This window comes from Mauremys mutica, chromosome 12, assembly GCF_020497125.1.
Source record: "Mauremys mutica isolate MM-2020 ecotype Southern chromosome 12, ASM2049712v1, whole genome shotgun sequence".
Lineage (NCBI taxonomy): Eukaryota > Metazoa > Chordata > Testudines > Geoemydidae > Mauremys > Mauremys mutica.
Genome location: NC_059083.1, coordinates 66,347,650 through 66,365,777, shown reverse-complemented (window position 1 = coordinate 66,365,777; position 18,128 = coordinate 66,347,650). Strand labels below are relative to the sequence as shown.

Sequence of the window (18,128 nt, the reverse complement as noted above, 5' to 3'; positions counted from 1 at the left end):
TACTCTGCTATCGCTAACCAGGGCAGACCACTTACATTTTTCTTCTCATTGTCTTCAGTCACTATCAATAAAGCATAATGTTCCAGCAAGCTACAGCAAAACCCTTTTATCTCTATGTGGTTCCCAGTTTAAATATTTTATTTTCTAGTCCTCTTGCCCAAGTTGTAAATCATTTTAATGATGGTTTTAGTAATTTATGCTTAACCTTTCTTGCCATCTGTTTAATAGCTTAAATCAAAGTGTTTCTAAACTGCATGCTGGATGCAAATTCAGGAACCAGGATGAAATATCTTGATGTAATAGATGGTTGTTTTGTATCAACTTGTGTCTGAACCAGTGTGGCAAAATAGCAAATGTAACTGGCACAAGATTTTGGTTTATTTGGTTTAAATTAACATTTTCAACCGTTGTTCATTGCTTTAATATGTGACAAAACTCCAAGAATCATGATGGATATTCTTCAGCTCCAAAATAGCTACAGTGAGGAGAATATTCCTTTGCCTTCTTGATCCTAGTCACTTCAGTTTACATTTCCTCATAAATGTCCTTAGCACCTTTCATGGAAAGCCTTGCAGTACAACGAAAGAGAAATGAAATTATTGTCTGAGGGTGATAATCAAACATACATTTTACACCCAAGATCTCTGACTTCAGTTCCTTTTGTTGAAGGAACAGCTGCGGGGTAGTAGTTAGTCACACTATCGGGCATGAAAACTGGCACAGCTCCTCAGCTGGTGTAAACCACAGCACCACTGGGGTTATAGGATTTACACCTGCTGGGAATCTGACTCATTATTATAGTACTTTCCTGGTTAGCGATTCATTCGGGAGCTGATCCTGATTTCATTTGCAGGTATTTGTTGACCCTGTGTCTCAGGCCTGGCTGAGCTGTGCTCATCACAAGAGATGAGATGGAGGACAAAGGTGACTTTAATCCTTTGGGTATGTCCTCAGTGCACACTAAGCCCTGGTCTTGTGGGGTTGGTGTTTCCAAGTCTGTGTTTGAGCATCCACGCTGCATTGTAAACCTGGGTTTGCAATTGCCAGACCCAGATCTCATAGCTATGCTAATGTGTCTATACTGCACCATGCAGCCCTTCTGTCTGAGGTCTGTGGCTTGAGCTGCATTCATACTGCAGAATGAAAGGGCTTGGATCCAAGTCCCAGCTGGATTCAGGCTATGACCCGTCATCCTAGCAGGGTCCTAGGATCCAGGTCCTGAGTACTTGCTGGCTGGTGTTACACTGATTTGTGTGGACTAGGGTTGCCAGGTGACCAGGAACATCTGGTTGAAAAGAAACCCTGGTGGCTCCAGTCAGCACTGCTGACCAAGCCGTTAAAAGTCTGGTTGGCGGGACTGGCAGGCTCCCTACCTGATTCCATGCGGTTCCCAGGAGGGGCAACATGTCCCCGGCACCTAGGCCTAGGAGCAGCCGGGCGGTTCCAAGCACGTCACTCAACCCGAGCGATGGCACCGCAGCCAATGGGAGCTGCAGGGGCGGTGCCTGCAGATGAAGGCAGCATGCAGAGCCACCTGGCTGTACCTCTGTCTAGGAGCTGAGGAACATGTTGCCCTTCCCGGGAGCCGCCTGAGGGAAGCACCACCCAGAGCCTGAACCACGCACCCCCTCCAGCACCCCAACCCTCTGCCCCAGCCCTGAGCCCCCTCCCACACCTCAACCCCCTAATCTCATGCCCCACCCCAGAGCCCACACCCCCAGACGGAGTCCACACCCCCACTCCCTGCCCCAACTTGGCCAACTGGAGCCTGCACCCTGAGCCCCCTCCTGTACCCCAACCCCCTGCCCCAGCCCTCAGCCTCCTGCCGCACCCAAATTCTCTCCCAGAGCCTCCACCTCACACCCCCTCCCACACTCTGAACCCCTTGGCCCCAGCCTGAAGCCCCTTTCCTGCACCTCAAACCCCTCATCCCCGGCCCCACACCAGATCCCTCACCCCACCCGCATCTCAACCCCCTGTCCCAGACCGAAGCCCCCTCCCACACCCTGAACCCCTCATTTCTGGCCCCACCCTAGAGCCCTCACCCCCAGCCCAGAGCCCATACCCTCTCCCACATTCCAACCCCCTACCTCAGCCCAGAGCCCCCTCCTGCACCCCTGCCCGAGCTCAGAGCCCCCTCCTGCACCCTGAACCCCTCATTTCTGGCCCCACCCTGGAGCCTGCATCCCCAGCCGGAGCCCTCACCCTCTCCCCAGCCTGGTGAAAATGAGCGAGTGAGTGAGGGTGGGGGAGAATGAATGACAGAGGGGAGAGGGAGTGAGTGGGGGCAGGGCCTCGGAGAAGGGGGGCAGGGCAGGGGCAGGGCCTCAGCAAGGGTGTTCGGTTTTGTGGAATTAGAAATTTGGCAACCCTAGTGTGGACAGAAGCAGGGCTTGGACTCAAACGTGATTCAGAGCCCGGACTTAGTGTGCAGTGTAGACATACACTTTATGGCTCCGTAATCCTGGTTGGAGCTGGTCAGACCTTAGCTTGTGATAGAGCAGCCAGAGGGATGAGTTAGAGCCTGTTTTAATACATTTATTACCTATGGCCTCCAGAGGCCAATCAAGTAGTTGTGAATGGCTGGAGCACAGAATTGCTACATCAATGCCCTACTTCCTTTTTCCATGCTCCTCTTGCCTGAGACTGTGAGGGGTTTACATGGGGGGAGTTCTCAGGTGGATAGATCCACCAGGTTCATATGGGCCTCAGTGCACCTGAGGACTGGGCCCATTATTCATAAGTAACTGCTGAATTCTTGGAGTGACCTACTGCTTGTTTGCAAGCTGCTATTTTCAACTCTTCACCACCAGTGGTGTGTAGTTGGTTGCCTACATCACATGGGAAAAATGCTGAAAGGTCTAGAAAACATGACCTCATGAGGAAAGCTTGGGAAAAAATGGGTTTCGTTAATATGGAGAAGAGAAGACTGAGGGGGGACACGGTAACCATCTTCAAGTATGTAAAAGATTGTTCTAAAGAGGAAGGTGATAAATTGTTCTCCTTAACCATGGAGGACAGGGCAAGAAGTAGTGGACTTAAATGGCAGCAAGGGATATTTAGTTTAGACATTAGGCAAACCTTCCTAACCGTCAGGGTGGTTAAGCACTGAACAAATTGGCTAGGGAGGCTGTGGAATCTCTGTCATTGGAGATTTTTAAGAGCAGGTTAGACAAACACCTGTCAGGGATGGTCTAGATAATACTTAATCCTGCCTCAGTGCAGAGAACTGAACTAGATGACCTATTAAGGTTCCTTCCAGGTCTACATTTCTATGATTCCATGGCATGATTTCTGCTCCCTGACTGGATAATGGTTGCAATTTAAGTGTGGGGTATTCAGAAGCCCTCCGAGCTTGCCTAACTCGACCCTTGTCAAGGTCAAGGGGAGTTTTACATCAATGGACCCTCAGTGATGCACACCAGCTGAGGCTCTAGCCCCGTGTTCTTTGGGCAGGCAGATGTTGCCAAAACCACTGGAAGAATCTCTTGATTTTAGCATTTAAAACAGCTGGCAGGTATAGTTTAGACCCTTGGTTTATCCCTTCACAGGGTTGTGGCTGCATGGGGGAGTGACAGCCTCTGGATTTTAAATAGTGTTTTTTGGGGGCAGGGGGGGTTGCATGTCAGGATATGTGGTTTCCCCTATGGAAGTGTGAAGGCCCAGTATTGATGGTCATAAACCATCCTGGAAGGAAAAATGTGAATCGTTTGCTGCTAGAGAACAGCCTTAAATCAACAACTGAAGTAGTGTGGGTTCATAAAACTAGTGGGTTTTTTTAGCCGTGAGGACAGAGGCACTTTAAATCCTTGGCTGCTGGTTCACTGATCCGCTAGAGAACAAATGTAAAACTTTAGTGAGAAGAACCCGAAATCAGGGCATATTTTCGTTCTGTGATAATTCAAGGTTGCCCTTTTGGTTTTACTCACAAGTTACGACATTTTTTTTTTAATGCTCTGCATAGCTGGAGAAAAATCTTATCACCTTGACATTGTGGAAGGGGAAATGATTTACTGTGGTATTCAAGCTCATTAAGATATTATCGTCTGCAGTGGAAACAGAGAGCAGAACACTTGAAATAGAAAGATTGGCCCACGTCAAATGTGTCCCAAGAGCGACACTTCATAGAGGGTCAGATTCTGTCCTCAGGCGTGTTGCACAAGGTTTATGCACTGCTCTGTTGTTTCCATCCATTTAAGGTGCCTTTCCACTGCCAAAGCAATGCACTGGGGCCTTAGTGTAAACGAGAATAAGGCCCCAATCAGTGGCCTTGATTTCAGTGGCACCATTGGTGGAGCATGCATGGTACAGATTGCTGGTTCTGATCCAGGAAACCCCTTAAACACATGGTTAAGTTCCATTCAGATCAGTGGAATTTAAGCATGGGTTTAAAATGGAGGACATGCTTATGTGCTTTTCTGAATGAGGCCTATCGCAAGTTGGGATGTCAGAATCCGACCCAGGAGGAACAGGAATAGAGCCTTCCCATTGACCACTGGGGTTGTTATAGATTATCCCTCCATTCCCTGGGGCCCAGACACCCCGGTCTGGTGCGCCTCATCAGTTGCTTGAAGGATGAATGTTTCCTGGGGGACTTGCTGTAATTCCTCACTAAGGGGCGGGGACTCTGGGCAGGACTGACTTTTTCCTGCACCTCTCCTCAAAATAGCTTAATCACAAGTCGCTAGCATCTGCTCCGTGATTCCATGGCCAATCCCACTGGCTGAATGGTGATTAGAACCTCTTCTTCTCATAGGTTGTTAGGTCACGACACCTGGGGGCCAGTAATTATTTGTTCAAAGATTAAACGTATTCTGGCAACCACTCAACTCCCCACCAAAAATGTCATGTCCCTGCTATTTAATGACACAACACTTCCCAGGGAATGCCTTGTGACTGCACCCAAGTGGGAATGCCTCTTCATTCAGGTTACCAGCTGAGCTGTTGGGGGAGGGATGGGTCTTGTGGTGGCTAAGGTTTTGTAAAGCTCTCAAGCTAGTTTTAGTGCTTGCAAAGCCAATTTGACCCAAGCAGCTGCCCTGTGTATGGTCTTTATATTGTAGCCATTTCTTCTCTCTTGCCCTGCTCTGCTCCTTTGCCTCTTTCTCTGAGTCTCTCTCTCTTGTTGTGCTCTCCTTCATTTTTCACCTTTTTTTCCTGGATTTTGCCCTGTCTACATCCTTTTTTTACAGTGTCCCCATAGCAGACCACAAGCCCAATGACCTTTAGGAAGGAATTTCAGACACAAGCTGTTTGAGAAAGTTTGAAATTAGGCAAAACAAGTTTCCCCAGCTGACACGAGTATTTGCATTTTGTGCGTGAGCGCATGTGCAGGCGGGCGGGAAATAACGATGAGCCAAATCCCGCAGTCCTCCCTCAGTCAAAGCTCTCATGGAAGCGAATGGAATTTGTGAGTGAGCCGGTAATGGAAGGTTTAGTCCATCATTATATCCACCATCAGTGCTGCTCCTCTTGGTGACCTATTTTGCCACCTAAGAACGGCAGCTATTTAGGCAGAAAGTACTCCTGGCTCTTTCTAACAAGCTTGGACGCCTTACAGGAAGGAATTGTGTTCTCAGGGTTTATTTATTTACTTTGCAGGTTCCAGCCAGCAGCAGGTTTGATGGAGAGGATCCAAGCTATTGCTCAGAATGTCTCTGACATTGCAGTGAAAGTAGATCAGATTCTCCGGAACAGCCTCATGAATGGGAAAGGTAAGAGTGCCCTGACATTTCTGCCCGTTCACTGATTCTATATGCTGGGCAGGTTCACACCCTCAGGGACTCTTAAGTGCTGTACAGATGTTGCAGGGAAAAAGTAGAAACAAGCCAACCTCAATAGGTTTGGATACGGATCCAGGAATTTGGATGCTGAGCTGAAGTTACCCAAATCACTTGTGTCTGCAAAATTAGGTTGGATATCTCAGGAAAATGGACTGTTTGACAAGTTTCCTGCTACTACTTATGTCTGGCTCAGTGTGAATTTAGTGCTAGTGAAATGCAGGGATTTCCAGAATAGGAGCAGCACTGGCCAGAGCAGTGCTGAATGCACCTATTGCATCATCAATGTGTCTCAACCCTCACCTGGCGGGACCGGAGCTAGGTCTGGAAGAGCAGTTCAGTCTGCATAGTTCAGTCGAGATGCAGGCTATGGGTTTCCAAAGGGAATAGTGACTTTGGGTCTCTCACTTTTTGGAGGCCCAACTTGAAATAACTTTTAAAGGGGCCAGATTTTCAGAAAGCAGATGTTTTAATGTGTCTCAAAAACTGAGGCACTTATCTATTCAGGGGACACTATCATAGGACCTAATCACATCAGCCACACTATCAGAGGCTCGTTCACCTGCACTTCTACCAATGTGATATATGCCATCATGTACCTGCAATGCCCCTCTGCCATGTACATTGGCCAAACCGGACAGTCTCTACACAAAAGAATAAATGGACACAAATCAGACTTCAAGAATTATAACATTCAAAAACCAGTCAGAGAGCACTTCAATCTCCCTGGTCACTCAATTACAGACCTAAAAGTCACAATTATTCAACAAAAAAACTTCAAAAACAGACTCCAACGAGAAACTGCAGAACTAGAATTAATTTGCAAACCGGACACAATTAAATTAGGCCTGAATAAAGACTGGGAGTGGATGAGTCATTACACAAAGTAAAAACTATTTCCCCATGTTAATTTACCCCCTACTGTTACTCACACCTTCTGTTTGAAATGGGCCATCCTGATTATCACTACAAAAGTTTTTTTTCTCTTGCTGATAATAGCCCACCTTAATCAATTAGTCTCATTAGAGTTGGTATGGCAACACCCATTTTTTCATGTTCTCTGTGTGTATATATATATATCTTCCTAGTGTATTTTCCACTGCATGCATCTGATGAAGTAGGCTTTAGTCCACGAAAGCTTATGCCCAAATAAATTTGTTAGTCTCTAAGGTGCCACAAGTACTCCTCATTCTTTTTGCTGATACAGACTAACATGGCTGCTACTCTGAAACCTGAGGCACTTTTGAAAATCTTGGCCTTATCTTCTATGCTAGAGGGCAGTAATTGGTGTAGTGGATACCTGTCATGGGGGGACTGGACTGAGACCCCCAACTCATTTCTCACTTTCTGAACAGCTGCTAGATATCTCTATCTTGTGTATTTCTCAGATGCCTAGCACAGTTATATGGTGTCAACTGAGCACTGGTTGCTTTCAATTAGTAGTGAGCTGATTCAGAATCAAACTACTGTCTCTCCTAGTACTGATCCTCTGAGCCATCATCTCCTGACCCCAAGTGGAACACTGTCTTGTGGGATTTGGGCATAGCTCCATCTGGATCTGAGTCTGGCCAAAAGCCGGAAATGCAGAGGCACAGAAAAAATGAAAAACATGGAGGAAACGCATCAGAATATTTCAAATCTCCCAAATTATTCACTTTGGTTCAATTCACATTTTGGACCAAAGATCAGTGGTGGTGGGGGGGGGGGGGAGGAGAAGAGAGGAGGGTTATTTTATCTGAGATGGTTAGCTCGCATCTAGCAAAAATAAGAAAAAAAATCCATCATTTACTGGGTGTTACAGATGTGGGTGTGGTATCAGTCATCTGACAGCCAATTGGACTCATTGGGTGGCCTTGGATAAGTCATTTAACCTCCCTGTTTCAGTTTTCCCACCTGTAAATGGGAATTATAGACAGGATAGAGCCTAAGAGAATTTGGGGATTAATGAGTAAAGCACTATGTTCTAGAGCGGATGTAAACTGCTGGTGAGTGTGTTACAGGTTCCCCTCTATGGCTGTTCTTCAGAGGAAACGAGTCGGTTACAGTCCCCATTAGCAAGCTTTGACATGTTAGCCCAAGCTGTAGCAGTTTACGCTTTCAGCTTCGGAGGTTCCTGATTCAATCCCCGGGGTGTTGACCAAGATGGCGGCTTGTCCGCTATTCGGAATTGCAAAGCCATTTCCTAAGTAAGCACTAACACACGCATGGTGCATGTTCATAAGCCCATTTACATGCACCCTGGGTGTGCTAAGGCACTCTGCTGCAAGTTATGCCACAGCACGCTCCTGGAGTGTGTACATTGGCTGGCAAATGCACATCCTGAGTGCATTATTGTGCTTCCAGTGCCGTTTATTGACATTTTTAATCAGGCAGCTATAATGCATTTATTTAATATTAATCTACCTAAGACAATAATCCCCAATAGACACAATACAAAACCCTTGTCTTGTATCTGAGGGTGAGCACTTACAGTCCTGTTTTTAAGCCTTGCCCATTCATTCCTTTTTCCCCCCTTCTTCCTTTCTTTAGCTCTCTCCCTTTTTCCTGCCATAGTGCAAATTCCAGTTGGCACCCCTAGAACTCCCCAGCTGGTCTTGATTTCTTCTGGAGAACCGATATCACCAGGAACCAGTAGCCAAAGATACCTGGCCTGTACTACTGTTCCAAACCCTAGTTGGCCAAGTGGAGCCAGCTGAGGATTTCAACTAGAACATCCACTGGGTCTTTCATCTGCAGCTGGTGCGGGCAGCAATCTGAATGAGTGGAAGCAGCTGAAGCCCAGCTGGCTGAGCTGTTTGGTGGTAGCGTAGTAGGGCTGGCAAGATAGGCTGCACAATCCTGCTCCCCCCACGCTACTCAGTTCCACGGGGTGGAGCTCAAAAGAGCTTCCAGCGCAGGAAGGAGCAGAGAGAGGATGAGGAAGGAGTTTCCCCTAGAAGGGTGATGATCTGCCTGGACGTTGCAGTGATCTTCTCAATAAACACCTTTTAACAAAGCAAGCTAGGATCACTGCATGCCACACTGTCCCCACTTTGTCTTCCCTTGAAGCTGGAGCCGTTGCCTTGCTGAACCGAAGCCAGATCTTTAGAAATTGCAAATGCGCTTGATTAAAAAAAACCCAAGATTAATGTGGTGGGCACAAGAGCATATCAGTGCTGGCTTCCTCAGCCTGCACTCAGCCTGTCCCCAGAGTATGAAATATTTATCATCCTGCTAATATTTCTTCCTCCAGCCGTGGAAGCTCAATACTCTGAACAGCCCCGCCTGGGCCCCTGACACCAGGAGAGGTGTAGATGAGGCAGTAAAATATTGTCCATTCATGTCCTAATATCAATGTTTAATGCCCATCTGTATTATGGAGCCAGGATTCCTAATGAACAGGGGCAGCAGAGACCTTATTTAACATTAACAGCGTGAGTAACTGCCTGGGTGTTGGCAGCATGTTAAGGAAAACAACTGGAGCACGTTATACATATCTTATTGCACCCCCGTCTTGTTTCTTCTCTTTACTCTTTGGCTTATAAATAATGGATGGCAGTCCAAATTTGATCCAGGTCAGTAGCGGCTGAAACTTGTTAACTGTCTGATAGCTGCTCAGTGAAAAATGAGTTGGCCATCTCTGACGACTTCCTAATTAACAGGTGCTCGCAACACCAAAATCATTTATCTAGCAGTACATCTACAGTCAGAGCTAGAGGGGTGTGACTCCCAGCTCATTTACACATACGTGCACCAGCTCTCGTCAAGTTAGCACACTAAAAATAGTAGTGCAGCTGTGGTGCCACGGGCTGCAGTGGCAATGGCTCAAGCTAGTCGCCCCCAGTGCAAACGCACATGAACTCTGTGGGTATCTCTTAGGGCAGTAGGCCACGCCTCAGCTGCCTGGGCTACCGCTAGCTCACATGAGAGCGAGTGTGAGTATGTGTGTGTGAGCTGGGAATCACACCCCTAGCTCATAGTGTAGATATACCCAAAAAGTTAGGTGGCCCTTTTAGAAGGGGTTCAGGTCCAACTCTGCCCTGTTCCTGGATTAGGCCCTGGTTTGAGGAATTCTGGGAGTTGTAGTTCCCAGGGCTGATGAGACCTGTCAGCTTTACAGGCTTACAGCAAGGAATTCTGGGAAGGGAATCTGTATATAAGAGGCCATGGTCTCTCACAACAATGACAGTCTACTGAATCACCCAACAGAGGGAGACTTAAGCATGCAGGAGACAGAACTTCAGAGGAGCAAAACCTAGTCTGTGACATTCAGTTCCACAAGGAGTAGGAATGACCATGGATCTAATCACAATCAGAATTAAATACCAAACTCAGATTCAGTCTAACCTTCATATTATAAGTACCCCCACTTGCCCCCTCAAGCATTTTATTCCTACCTACTGGGGAAGAAAAAAAGGAGATTACTGTTGTTTATTTTTAATACTTGGAAAGTCATAGAATCATAGAAGATTAGGGTTGGAAGAGACCTCAGGAGGTCATCTAGTCCAACCCCCTGCTCAAAGCAGGACCAATCCCCAACTAAATCATCCCAGCCAGGGCTTTGTCAAGCCGGGCCTTAAAAACCTCTAAGGAAAGAAATTCCACCACCTCCCTAGGTAACCCATTCCAGTGCTTCACCACCCTCCTAATGAAATAGTGTTTCCTAATGTCCAACCTAGACCTCCCCCACTGCAACTTGAGATCATTGCTGCTTGTTCTGTCATCTGCCACCACTGAGAAGAGCTGAGCTCCATCCTCTTTGGAACCCCCCTTCAGGTAGTTGAAGGCTGGTATCAAATCCCCCCTCACTCTTCTCTCCTGCAGACTAAACAAGCCCCGTTCCCTCAGCCTCTCCTCGTAAGTCATGTGCCCCAGTCCCCTGATCATTTTCGTTGCCCTCTGCTGGACTCTCTCCAATTTGTCCACATCCCTTCTGTAGTGGGGGACCCAAAACTGGATGTAATACTCCAGGTGTGGCCTCACCAGTGCCGAATAGAGGGGAATAATCACTTCCCTCGATCTGCTGGCAATGCTCCTACTAATACAGACCAATATGCCATTGGCCTTCTTGGCAACAAGGGCACGCTGCTGATTCATATCCAGCTTCTCATCCACTGTAATCTCCAGGTCCTTTTCTGCAGAACTGCTGCTTAGCCAGTCAGTCCCCAGCCTGTAACGGTGCCTGGGTCCTCAGTGACCTGCAGTGATGGGTGTCAGTATAAAAACCTTGATAGATAGATTGTTGTATCCAAAACCAGAAGGGGTCGAATTTCTGCTTCAGGTAATGCTGAAATATGAGAACAGCTTGTCTCACAAGACTTCTGTAATTCAAGATGTCAGAAATTCCCCAAGATCAATTCTTGCAGGAGTTCTACCATTTGGGGCTTAAATCTTGCAAGAACAGCTTGGAAGATTTTGGTAGCATAGGCTACAAACCCGGACGTCAGCCCCAATTGTGCCTTGAACCCAAACCCCGAGCCCAAAGCCTAAAGAGAGTGCACATAGCTTCTTTGGGCCCACCTGTAGTTAAAATATATCCTGGACTAATAACACTGTTAGTTAGTTGGGTGGCCTCTCTCTAGGCAGGTTGCTAGAGTGCATGTGTCCCACTGGAGGTCTGGTGCGTTACACCCACTCTGTGTTGTTTGTCAGTGCCTGTTTGTGTGTGTGTAAGCTATTCTGAGAGCACAAATTGACCTGAATGTGTTGGCAGCACTAGCCCCAGGGGCGAGCTCTATATTTGACAGCTCAGTGGGACTGTTTGTTGCAATTTTACAGTTTGTGCCTGGAAGGCTGTCAAGTACGGCCTTAGATACAGAAGCCTATTTACAGATTATTAAAAGAATGTACAGGGAGTGATCAGAGGTTGGATCTGGAACTGGAGTTGCTCCCCCTCTAGAAAATGCCCTGGAATTTGGGTTGAAAGAACAGCAGAAATACAAGCCAACAGAAGCATCAACCCAAACCAAAAAAAAAACCAACAAAAAACAACAAAAAAGCCAATATAAGGGAAATGTGATCTAGCATTTAGAGCAGGGACTGAAAGTCAGGACTCCTGGCTCCTACTACACTTCCTGTGTGGCCTTGAGCAAGTCACTTTACCACTCTGTGCCTCAGTTTTTCTCTCTGGAAAATGGGTATTGTAAGGCACCTCCACCAACAGGTGGTGCTGTATCCTTATCTCAATGTTAAGTTTTTGTCTTCTATGTTTTTATGTTGTTGTATCTGATCTGGGGGTTTTAGCAGGACGTTCAGTTCTGTCTCTGTGATGGAGCTGGTACTTGCAGTGTTCCAATATATTCCAGTGATTCTATAAGCGGGTATAACAGCATGTGAATATTTCCCTACTCCACGGGTTTCACTCAGGCTCATTCAGGCTGGCAGGGTGTTTTAGAGGAGGCTTGTTCCTTTGTCACATGCACCACTAACAGCTGCTCAATTGCATCAAGTCGGAAGGATTGATTTTTGGGTGGTGAAAACTGAACGGCAAACCTTGACCACAGATCAGTGTTCTGCCCCGCAAGTTCTAGAGTTTCCACTATTCTAAAAGTTTTCCTCTTCTCCCTGTATCTGAATTCTCTTTCCACAGTGATAGAAGGCAGACGGGACCAGTGTGAGGTGCCCAGGGACCCCAAGTACCCTGACTGCTCTGGAAAAGTGGAGGTGAGTCAGATACACCGAAACTGATTTTGAGGTGGTTTCCTATGGTCAGAAGAAAGCCAAGGTCTGCGAGAGGTGCCATTTCCATCCTAACAACCCTCTTACCCAATGCCAGCCAGGAAGGGATAGATATCTTCTTTCCCATTAGGTGCAGACTGGGTTAATCCCCATTTTTATGAATAAAATTGTGACCCCTCTTCCTGGGATCAGATCACCAGCTACCAATGGGCATGGTAGCTCTTTCCCTTCTAAGTAGAGATTTTCATAAATGCTATGGAGAGCAGAGTCATCTACTGTACTTCAGGGCCTGGTGACTTAATTTTTTTCCCTCACTGTCCTCTAAAAATAGGTCTTATTGTTTGGTGCAAAAAAATGGTTGTACGGAAGCCATTGCCAATGGCAACAAAGCAACAGACATGCCAAACCTGTGAAAAAAATGCAGAAATTGGGCTTGTTTTTGGCTTAATTCGCTTGTGAGTTGCTTGTTGGCTAGTTTTTGGCTTGTTGCTTGTAGCTTGTTGCTTCTTTTTTTTGATCGGCTCCCAGCAAGCAGGGGCAAGTGGGGGCAAGCAGGGGCAAGGGGCAAGCAGAGGCAAGGGGGGGAGTCAGGGGTGTACAGCGGGCCCACCCCAGTCCCAGACTGCACACCGGGAGAATCTGGTCACACACAGTGTTGGGGTTCTTAGGGATTGGCTTGTTTTGGCCTTGTTTTGAAATGGGATTAGCTTGATTTTTGGCTTATTGTGAAAGTCGGGCTGCTTATCTACCGTGTGAAAGTTGGCAACTGTGCAAAGCAATTGCCAGGGTAAAACTGGAGAAGCAGCAATCCAAAGGGTGGATGGTTTAGGAAATGGCTGCTGATCCCTTTAAAACCAAGTAGAATTCTCTCTCTCTCTCTCTCTATCTCGTTGTGCAAACTTATATCTGGCTCATTTACCCTTCACACAGGAGAGAACATAATGCTCCCATTCAGAGTGCACTAGAGGATCAGGCAACAGAGCACATGGTGCGTGTGCTGTGGAGGGAGAGCGCAGAACAAAGCAACTCATTGAGGGTAGACAAAGAGATGGGCATCCTTTGTCTACAGCCCACCGGGTTTCCATGGTTAATATGGCCCTGCCTTTATTTCTTGGTGAATTATTTAAGCATGAAGTCATGTAAGGGAAAGAACCATCACATGTATTTATTTTTTTAAAATCTGGAGCATTATCAAGGGTCTGGGAAATAATTTAGGCGTCACAAAGGACATTGTATCTCATTAAGGTAATGTGACACTGGTCTCAACTCTTAACACAGCTTGCTCTCTGCACCTGAGCGTAGCTTTGGCATTTGGCCTGGGGCAGGATGCTGCTTTGGCAGACAGTAACTTTACACAAACTAATTAAAAGCTCGCCCAGCCTCCTACTTCAGACTTCACTTAAAATTATGCCTTGCTGAGTCCATGCGAAAAAATATTAAAGAGCTTATTAATAGGATAGCACAGTTACATTATCCCTTCTCCCTGTGCTAACCATCGTTTTCTTCCATCTTCTTCCATGCCTTGGTTAAATTTTGAGTGTAATTTAATTGCCAAAAGCAGTAATGCGATCTCCTGTCTGGATGATTGGTGAGTTTTAAATATTGGGCACGGAGACCTATCTCCTGAGTGGATTCGTTTTTGTAGCTAAATTTAGAAAGAGGCTGGCACAAGCAAATTCTAGAGGATGAGAGATATGCGCTGAGGTCCTGTGTGTATTCTCTTGCATGCAGAATCACTCTCTGGGAAATATAGTAGATCTCTGTCTTCTTGGCTCCCCATTCTCCCAGAGTTTATGAAACCTGGAGGTCAGTTCACTGGTCAGGAAGAAGGAGGCACCATGGTATATCATTATTTTGAATTTCCTCGCCCCTTGTTCCAGGCATTGGTGGTTGCATCACTGGAGACCTCACGTATTCTGGCCAAAGCTGAGTGTAACCTCAAATCAAGAAGGCATTGTCAGTTCAAATTCTCTGTGTTCGATCTTTATTTTCCCAATGTGATGGATGAGGAGGGCCTGACCAAACCCTCTGTAAAGACCACGGCCCAGCTTCTCAGCTGGCGTAACTCAGCATAGATTCATTGATTTCAAGTAGGTGGCTTTCTCCATGGATCTACACTGATTTGCACCAGCTAAGGCTCTAGCCTATTATGTCAGTAATGCCACTGGAAAGGCAATGTTTTATACTTATGCACAACAGTAACATTCAATGCCTTCTATACTATGCATCACTGATGCGTTAATAAGAGCTGGATGGGAATTTTTTGACACTTTTATTTTTGTCAAAACTGAAACATTCGTGGAAGCGTATTGTTTTCATTGCAACTTTTGTGGGAAGGTTTCTCAGATCCAGGATGAAATTTCTGGTTAAAAGTAGAGACAAGACAGACCAAGGACTTAAACTTGGGCTTCCCACCTCCCACTGAGTGCCCTAAACACTGGGGTGTTGGCTATTCGGATGTAGGTCTCTTGTGGGTTTTTGAAACATTTTGAAAGGTCTAATTTTTCCTTCCGATGTGGAACGATAACAAATGTCAAAACCTTGACATTTTTCACAAAACAGAATTCTTGTTTTCCAGCCAGTCCTAGTGCTAGAAGGGTGGTCCTATACGTTACTCCTGCGGGTAGGACAAAGTATTACGCTCTGATAGTTAAATACATTTACATTTTAAGGAATGATTTATTCATTCCTTAGCAAGCCACATGTTCCTGGAAACTTACACTGTAGGGATAAACCAGGCTGCCAGCTGCACAAGTTATGGCCCAGGAAATATGGCCAAGGATAGCGTGACAAACTCCTACTCACATGGGAAAGTGCCGTGGGGTCTTGTTGTAATGTAGATAGAAGAAAGCAGATGGAATGGAAATAGAACCTGAGGCCTCTATGCCAACACTACTTTCCCGCTTATATTTTCATGGCAAAGCTGGTTACAAAGCAGTTGTGTTTGTGTGAACCTAGTTTTACTGTGGAGGCTAATAATCCTCGATCAAATATGTGTCCTTCTGTGGTGCCCATGTTTGGAAGTGAGCCAGTAGTGATGTTTGATGTGGGAAGTATAAGTCTTTGTGTGTTTCCTTCCATTTTATTCCCCCTGCCCCTAAGGTTCCACGTAGAAAGGTCCGGAAGGTTGCATGTGACAGGGTTCACAGTGGCCACCTAGTGAGCATCCTTAGATTTCTGCACAAGATGCCTGAAACATAGTTCTCCAGCAGTGGGGTTTGCAGCACTCACCCTGCTAATCTGTGTCTCTGCCTGTCTTGCAGTGGATGAGGGCCAGGTGGACGTCCGACCCCTGCTATGCGTTTTTCGGCGTAGACGGCACAGAATGCTCGTTCCTCATCTACCTCAGCGAAGTTGAGTGGTTTTGTCCTCCGCTGCCTTGGAGAAATCAGACAGCAGCCATGCCATCCTCAAAGCCACCACCCAGAGTGCAGGTAAGGGCAGTGAGGGTCTGTGTGCCAGTCCAGCACCCTCCTTTAGGTGTATTCCTACGTGGGCTGCAGGATTCAACGTCTCTAGGCAAGAGCTACAGAAAGGTCACGAGCTACAAATGGTGCCTGAAGAAAATCTGTATTAGAGGGTCTATCAGTGCAAAGAGCCTTGTATTATGGGTGGTGTCTACATCCATGTCAGACTGGAGATCGGTTAGCATTTGTTTGGGTGTGACTATGGCACTGTAAACCCCAAGCACATGCATTTATCTCTAACCTTAACACTAGCCATTCTTCCAGCATCACAGTAGGGCAGTAGCACCACTACAGTAAAAGCTGAGACTAGCACAGCCCTCTTACACTGACCTGTGCTCTCCTGAGTGCACCCGATCAGTGGCACCAGTGATCAACTGCTGCTCGCTTAGAGATGTTTCCATGAATGGATGTAAGTTTCTGTAGCCTGCAGTGCCAGGGAAAGAGTTTATTTATCCTTGGGGGAGCCAGCAGATAGTCAGGAGACTCCAGTCGGTTAGTGGGATGGGGAACACTGAGGTTTTGCTCTGGCGTAATCCCTATGGGAGATTTTAAATGCTTCACCTGCCAACTCTTTCACCTGAAGATATTGGAGCTCTCAGCTGTCAACATGGCTCTGCCTGTCATTTCAGGAATGGAGTCTCCATTTACTTCCAGGGTTCCATGGACACTTCTGGAGGAGACTGTATGGCCCAACAAGAAGTCCCACTTAGCCGTAGGCTGGGTGGGCGGCCTAGGCTCCCACCTAAAGCAGGACTGTTCTGAAGTTGAGACTCTTCTCTTGCTCTCCTACTAGGCTCCTCTAATCTCACCTCGCTCCCTGCAGGGCCCAAGACCCATTCCAGCTCTGCAAGTCTGTTCTTCTCCCTGACTCTCTTCTGACACAGCCAAAGTGGGGAGCTGATGCCAATCAAGGGGGCAGTTCCTTCTGTGTAACACTTAAGGGCTGACCCTCCCTTACTACTCAGATCACCTTGCCCATGTGTTTCAGACAGATCAGCGAAAGGATGACGGCACTTGCTCCAGGAAAGGAGCCAGCCAGGCCAGTTTCAGGCAGGGTTGTATTCAGCACAGCTCAGCTGTGCCTTCACTGCTGCTATCCGTACTGTTGCGGCTACACTGCTATTTCTCCTAGCACCAGCATGATGAGAGGTTAGATGAAAACACGAGCAGGGGAATCACACCCCGGCTCGTCATGTAGACATAGCCTAAAAAGCAGACTCTTTTTTTTTTCCCTAGGCAGCTTTTCGGAGCAACCTCTCTTACCTCCTTGAGCTGATCGGGAGTGGCAAGGAATCCTTGATCTTCATGAAGAAGAGAGTCCGGCACTTGGCCTCACAGTGGCTTCTGGCAACCCGAAGCCTGGCGCAGAAACTGAAGGGCAGACGGAGGGATCAAAAACAGGTGAAAGATGAACGTAGGGAGAATTAGTCGCAGGCTGACGAGTCCTTTGCATTTGCCTCCAGAACCGGTTGCACTAACTGTAGAGCAGAAAACTGGAGGCTGTTCAGGATGAGTGGGAAAGGGCACTTTAATGTATGGAAATCCCCTTCACGTCTAGCCTGTGGAGATGAGTTTGGTTGGCCTTAGCGGATCATGTGCAAGCCTCCTAACTACTTTCAGAAAAACCTCAGCCCCCAGCTTCTGCTGAGCTGAAAGCCAGACTGAGTGGCTGGTATGGATTCGGGAGCCACATGCTGCTTGTGCCTTTGGAGATTGCTGGGAGACGGCTACAGGTGTCGTTCATGGGGAAGGGCAGACTAGGTCAGCATTCCAGCCCCCTGTGCTAGGCTGAGCGTAGAGACAGGCAATTCCAAGGCTTCTTGTTCCTTGTGTAAGTCACTCACTGATCATAAAGTCCATGGGCCCAATGCTGAAGCACGTTCTCATTCATCACTCAGGCAAAACTCCCACTGCAGTCAATGGTCCTGATCCCAACGGGTGCTGAGCACCCACAGTGCCCTGTGAAGTCCATGCAGGCAGCAGGAGCTGGCCACCTCTGAAGAGCAGGCTTCTTGCTTTGATGCCAAAACATGGATTTAGTTGGGCACCCAAGTTTGGAGGAACCAGCCTGAGAGTTTTGCCTGGGTGAAGACTGCGTAAAACGCAAGTGAAAGACCTTAGAGTTTGGCTCCCTCTTTCTGTTGCACACCGTCCTCATGTCTGAGTGCTGCCTACACAGCCACATTCCGTGCTGCCTGGGCCACAAGAGCATCATCCTCCCTCC

General features: G+C 47.1%; 1 protein-coding gene across 8 annotated transcripts in view; it reads left to right on the top strand.

The window, feature by feature from the left end:
* MGAT5B (alpha-1,6-mannosylglycoprotein 6-beta-N-acetylglucosaminyltransferase B) overlaps window positions 1-18,128 on the top strand; it is a 173,900-nt gene that overhangs the window by 81,309 nt on the left and 74,463 nt on the right. For all 8 annotated transcript variants that reach the window (XM_044983957.1, XM_044983956.1, XM_044983958.1 and 5 more), the window contains 4 exons: window positions 5,602-5,714; window positions 12,349-12,422; window positions 15,701-15,871; window positions 17,141-17,305. In XM_044983957.1, the coding sequence (XP_044839892.1) occupies window positions 5,602-5,714; window positions 12,349-12,422; window positions 15,701-15,871; window positions 17,141-17,305 (523 nt within the window). The remainder of the gene's footprint in view (window positions 1-5,601; window positions 5,715-12,348; window positions 12,423-15,700; window positions 15,872-17,140; window positions 17,306-18,128) is intronic.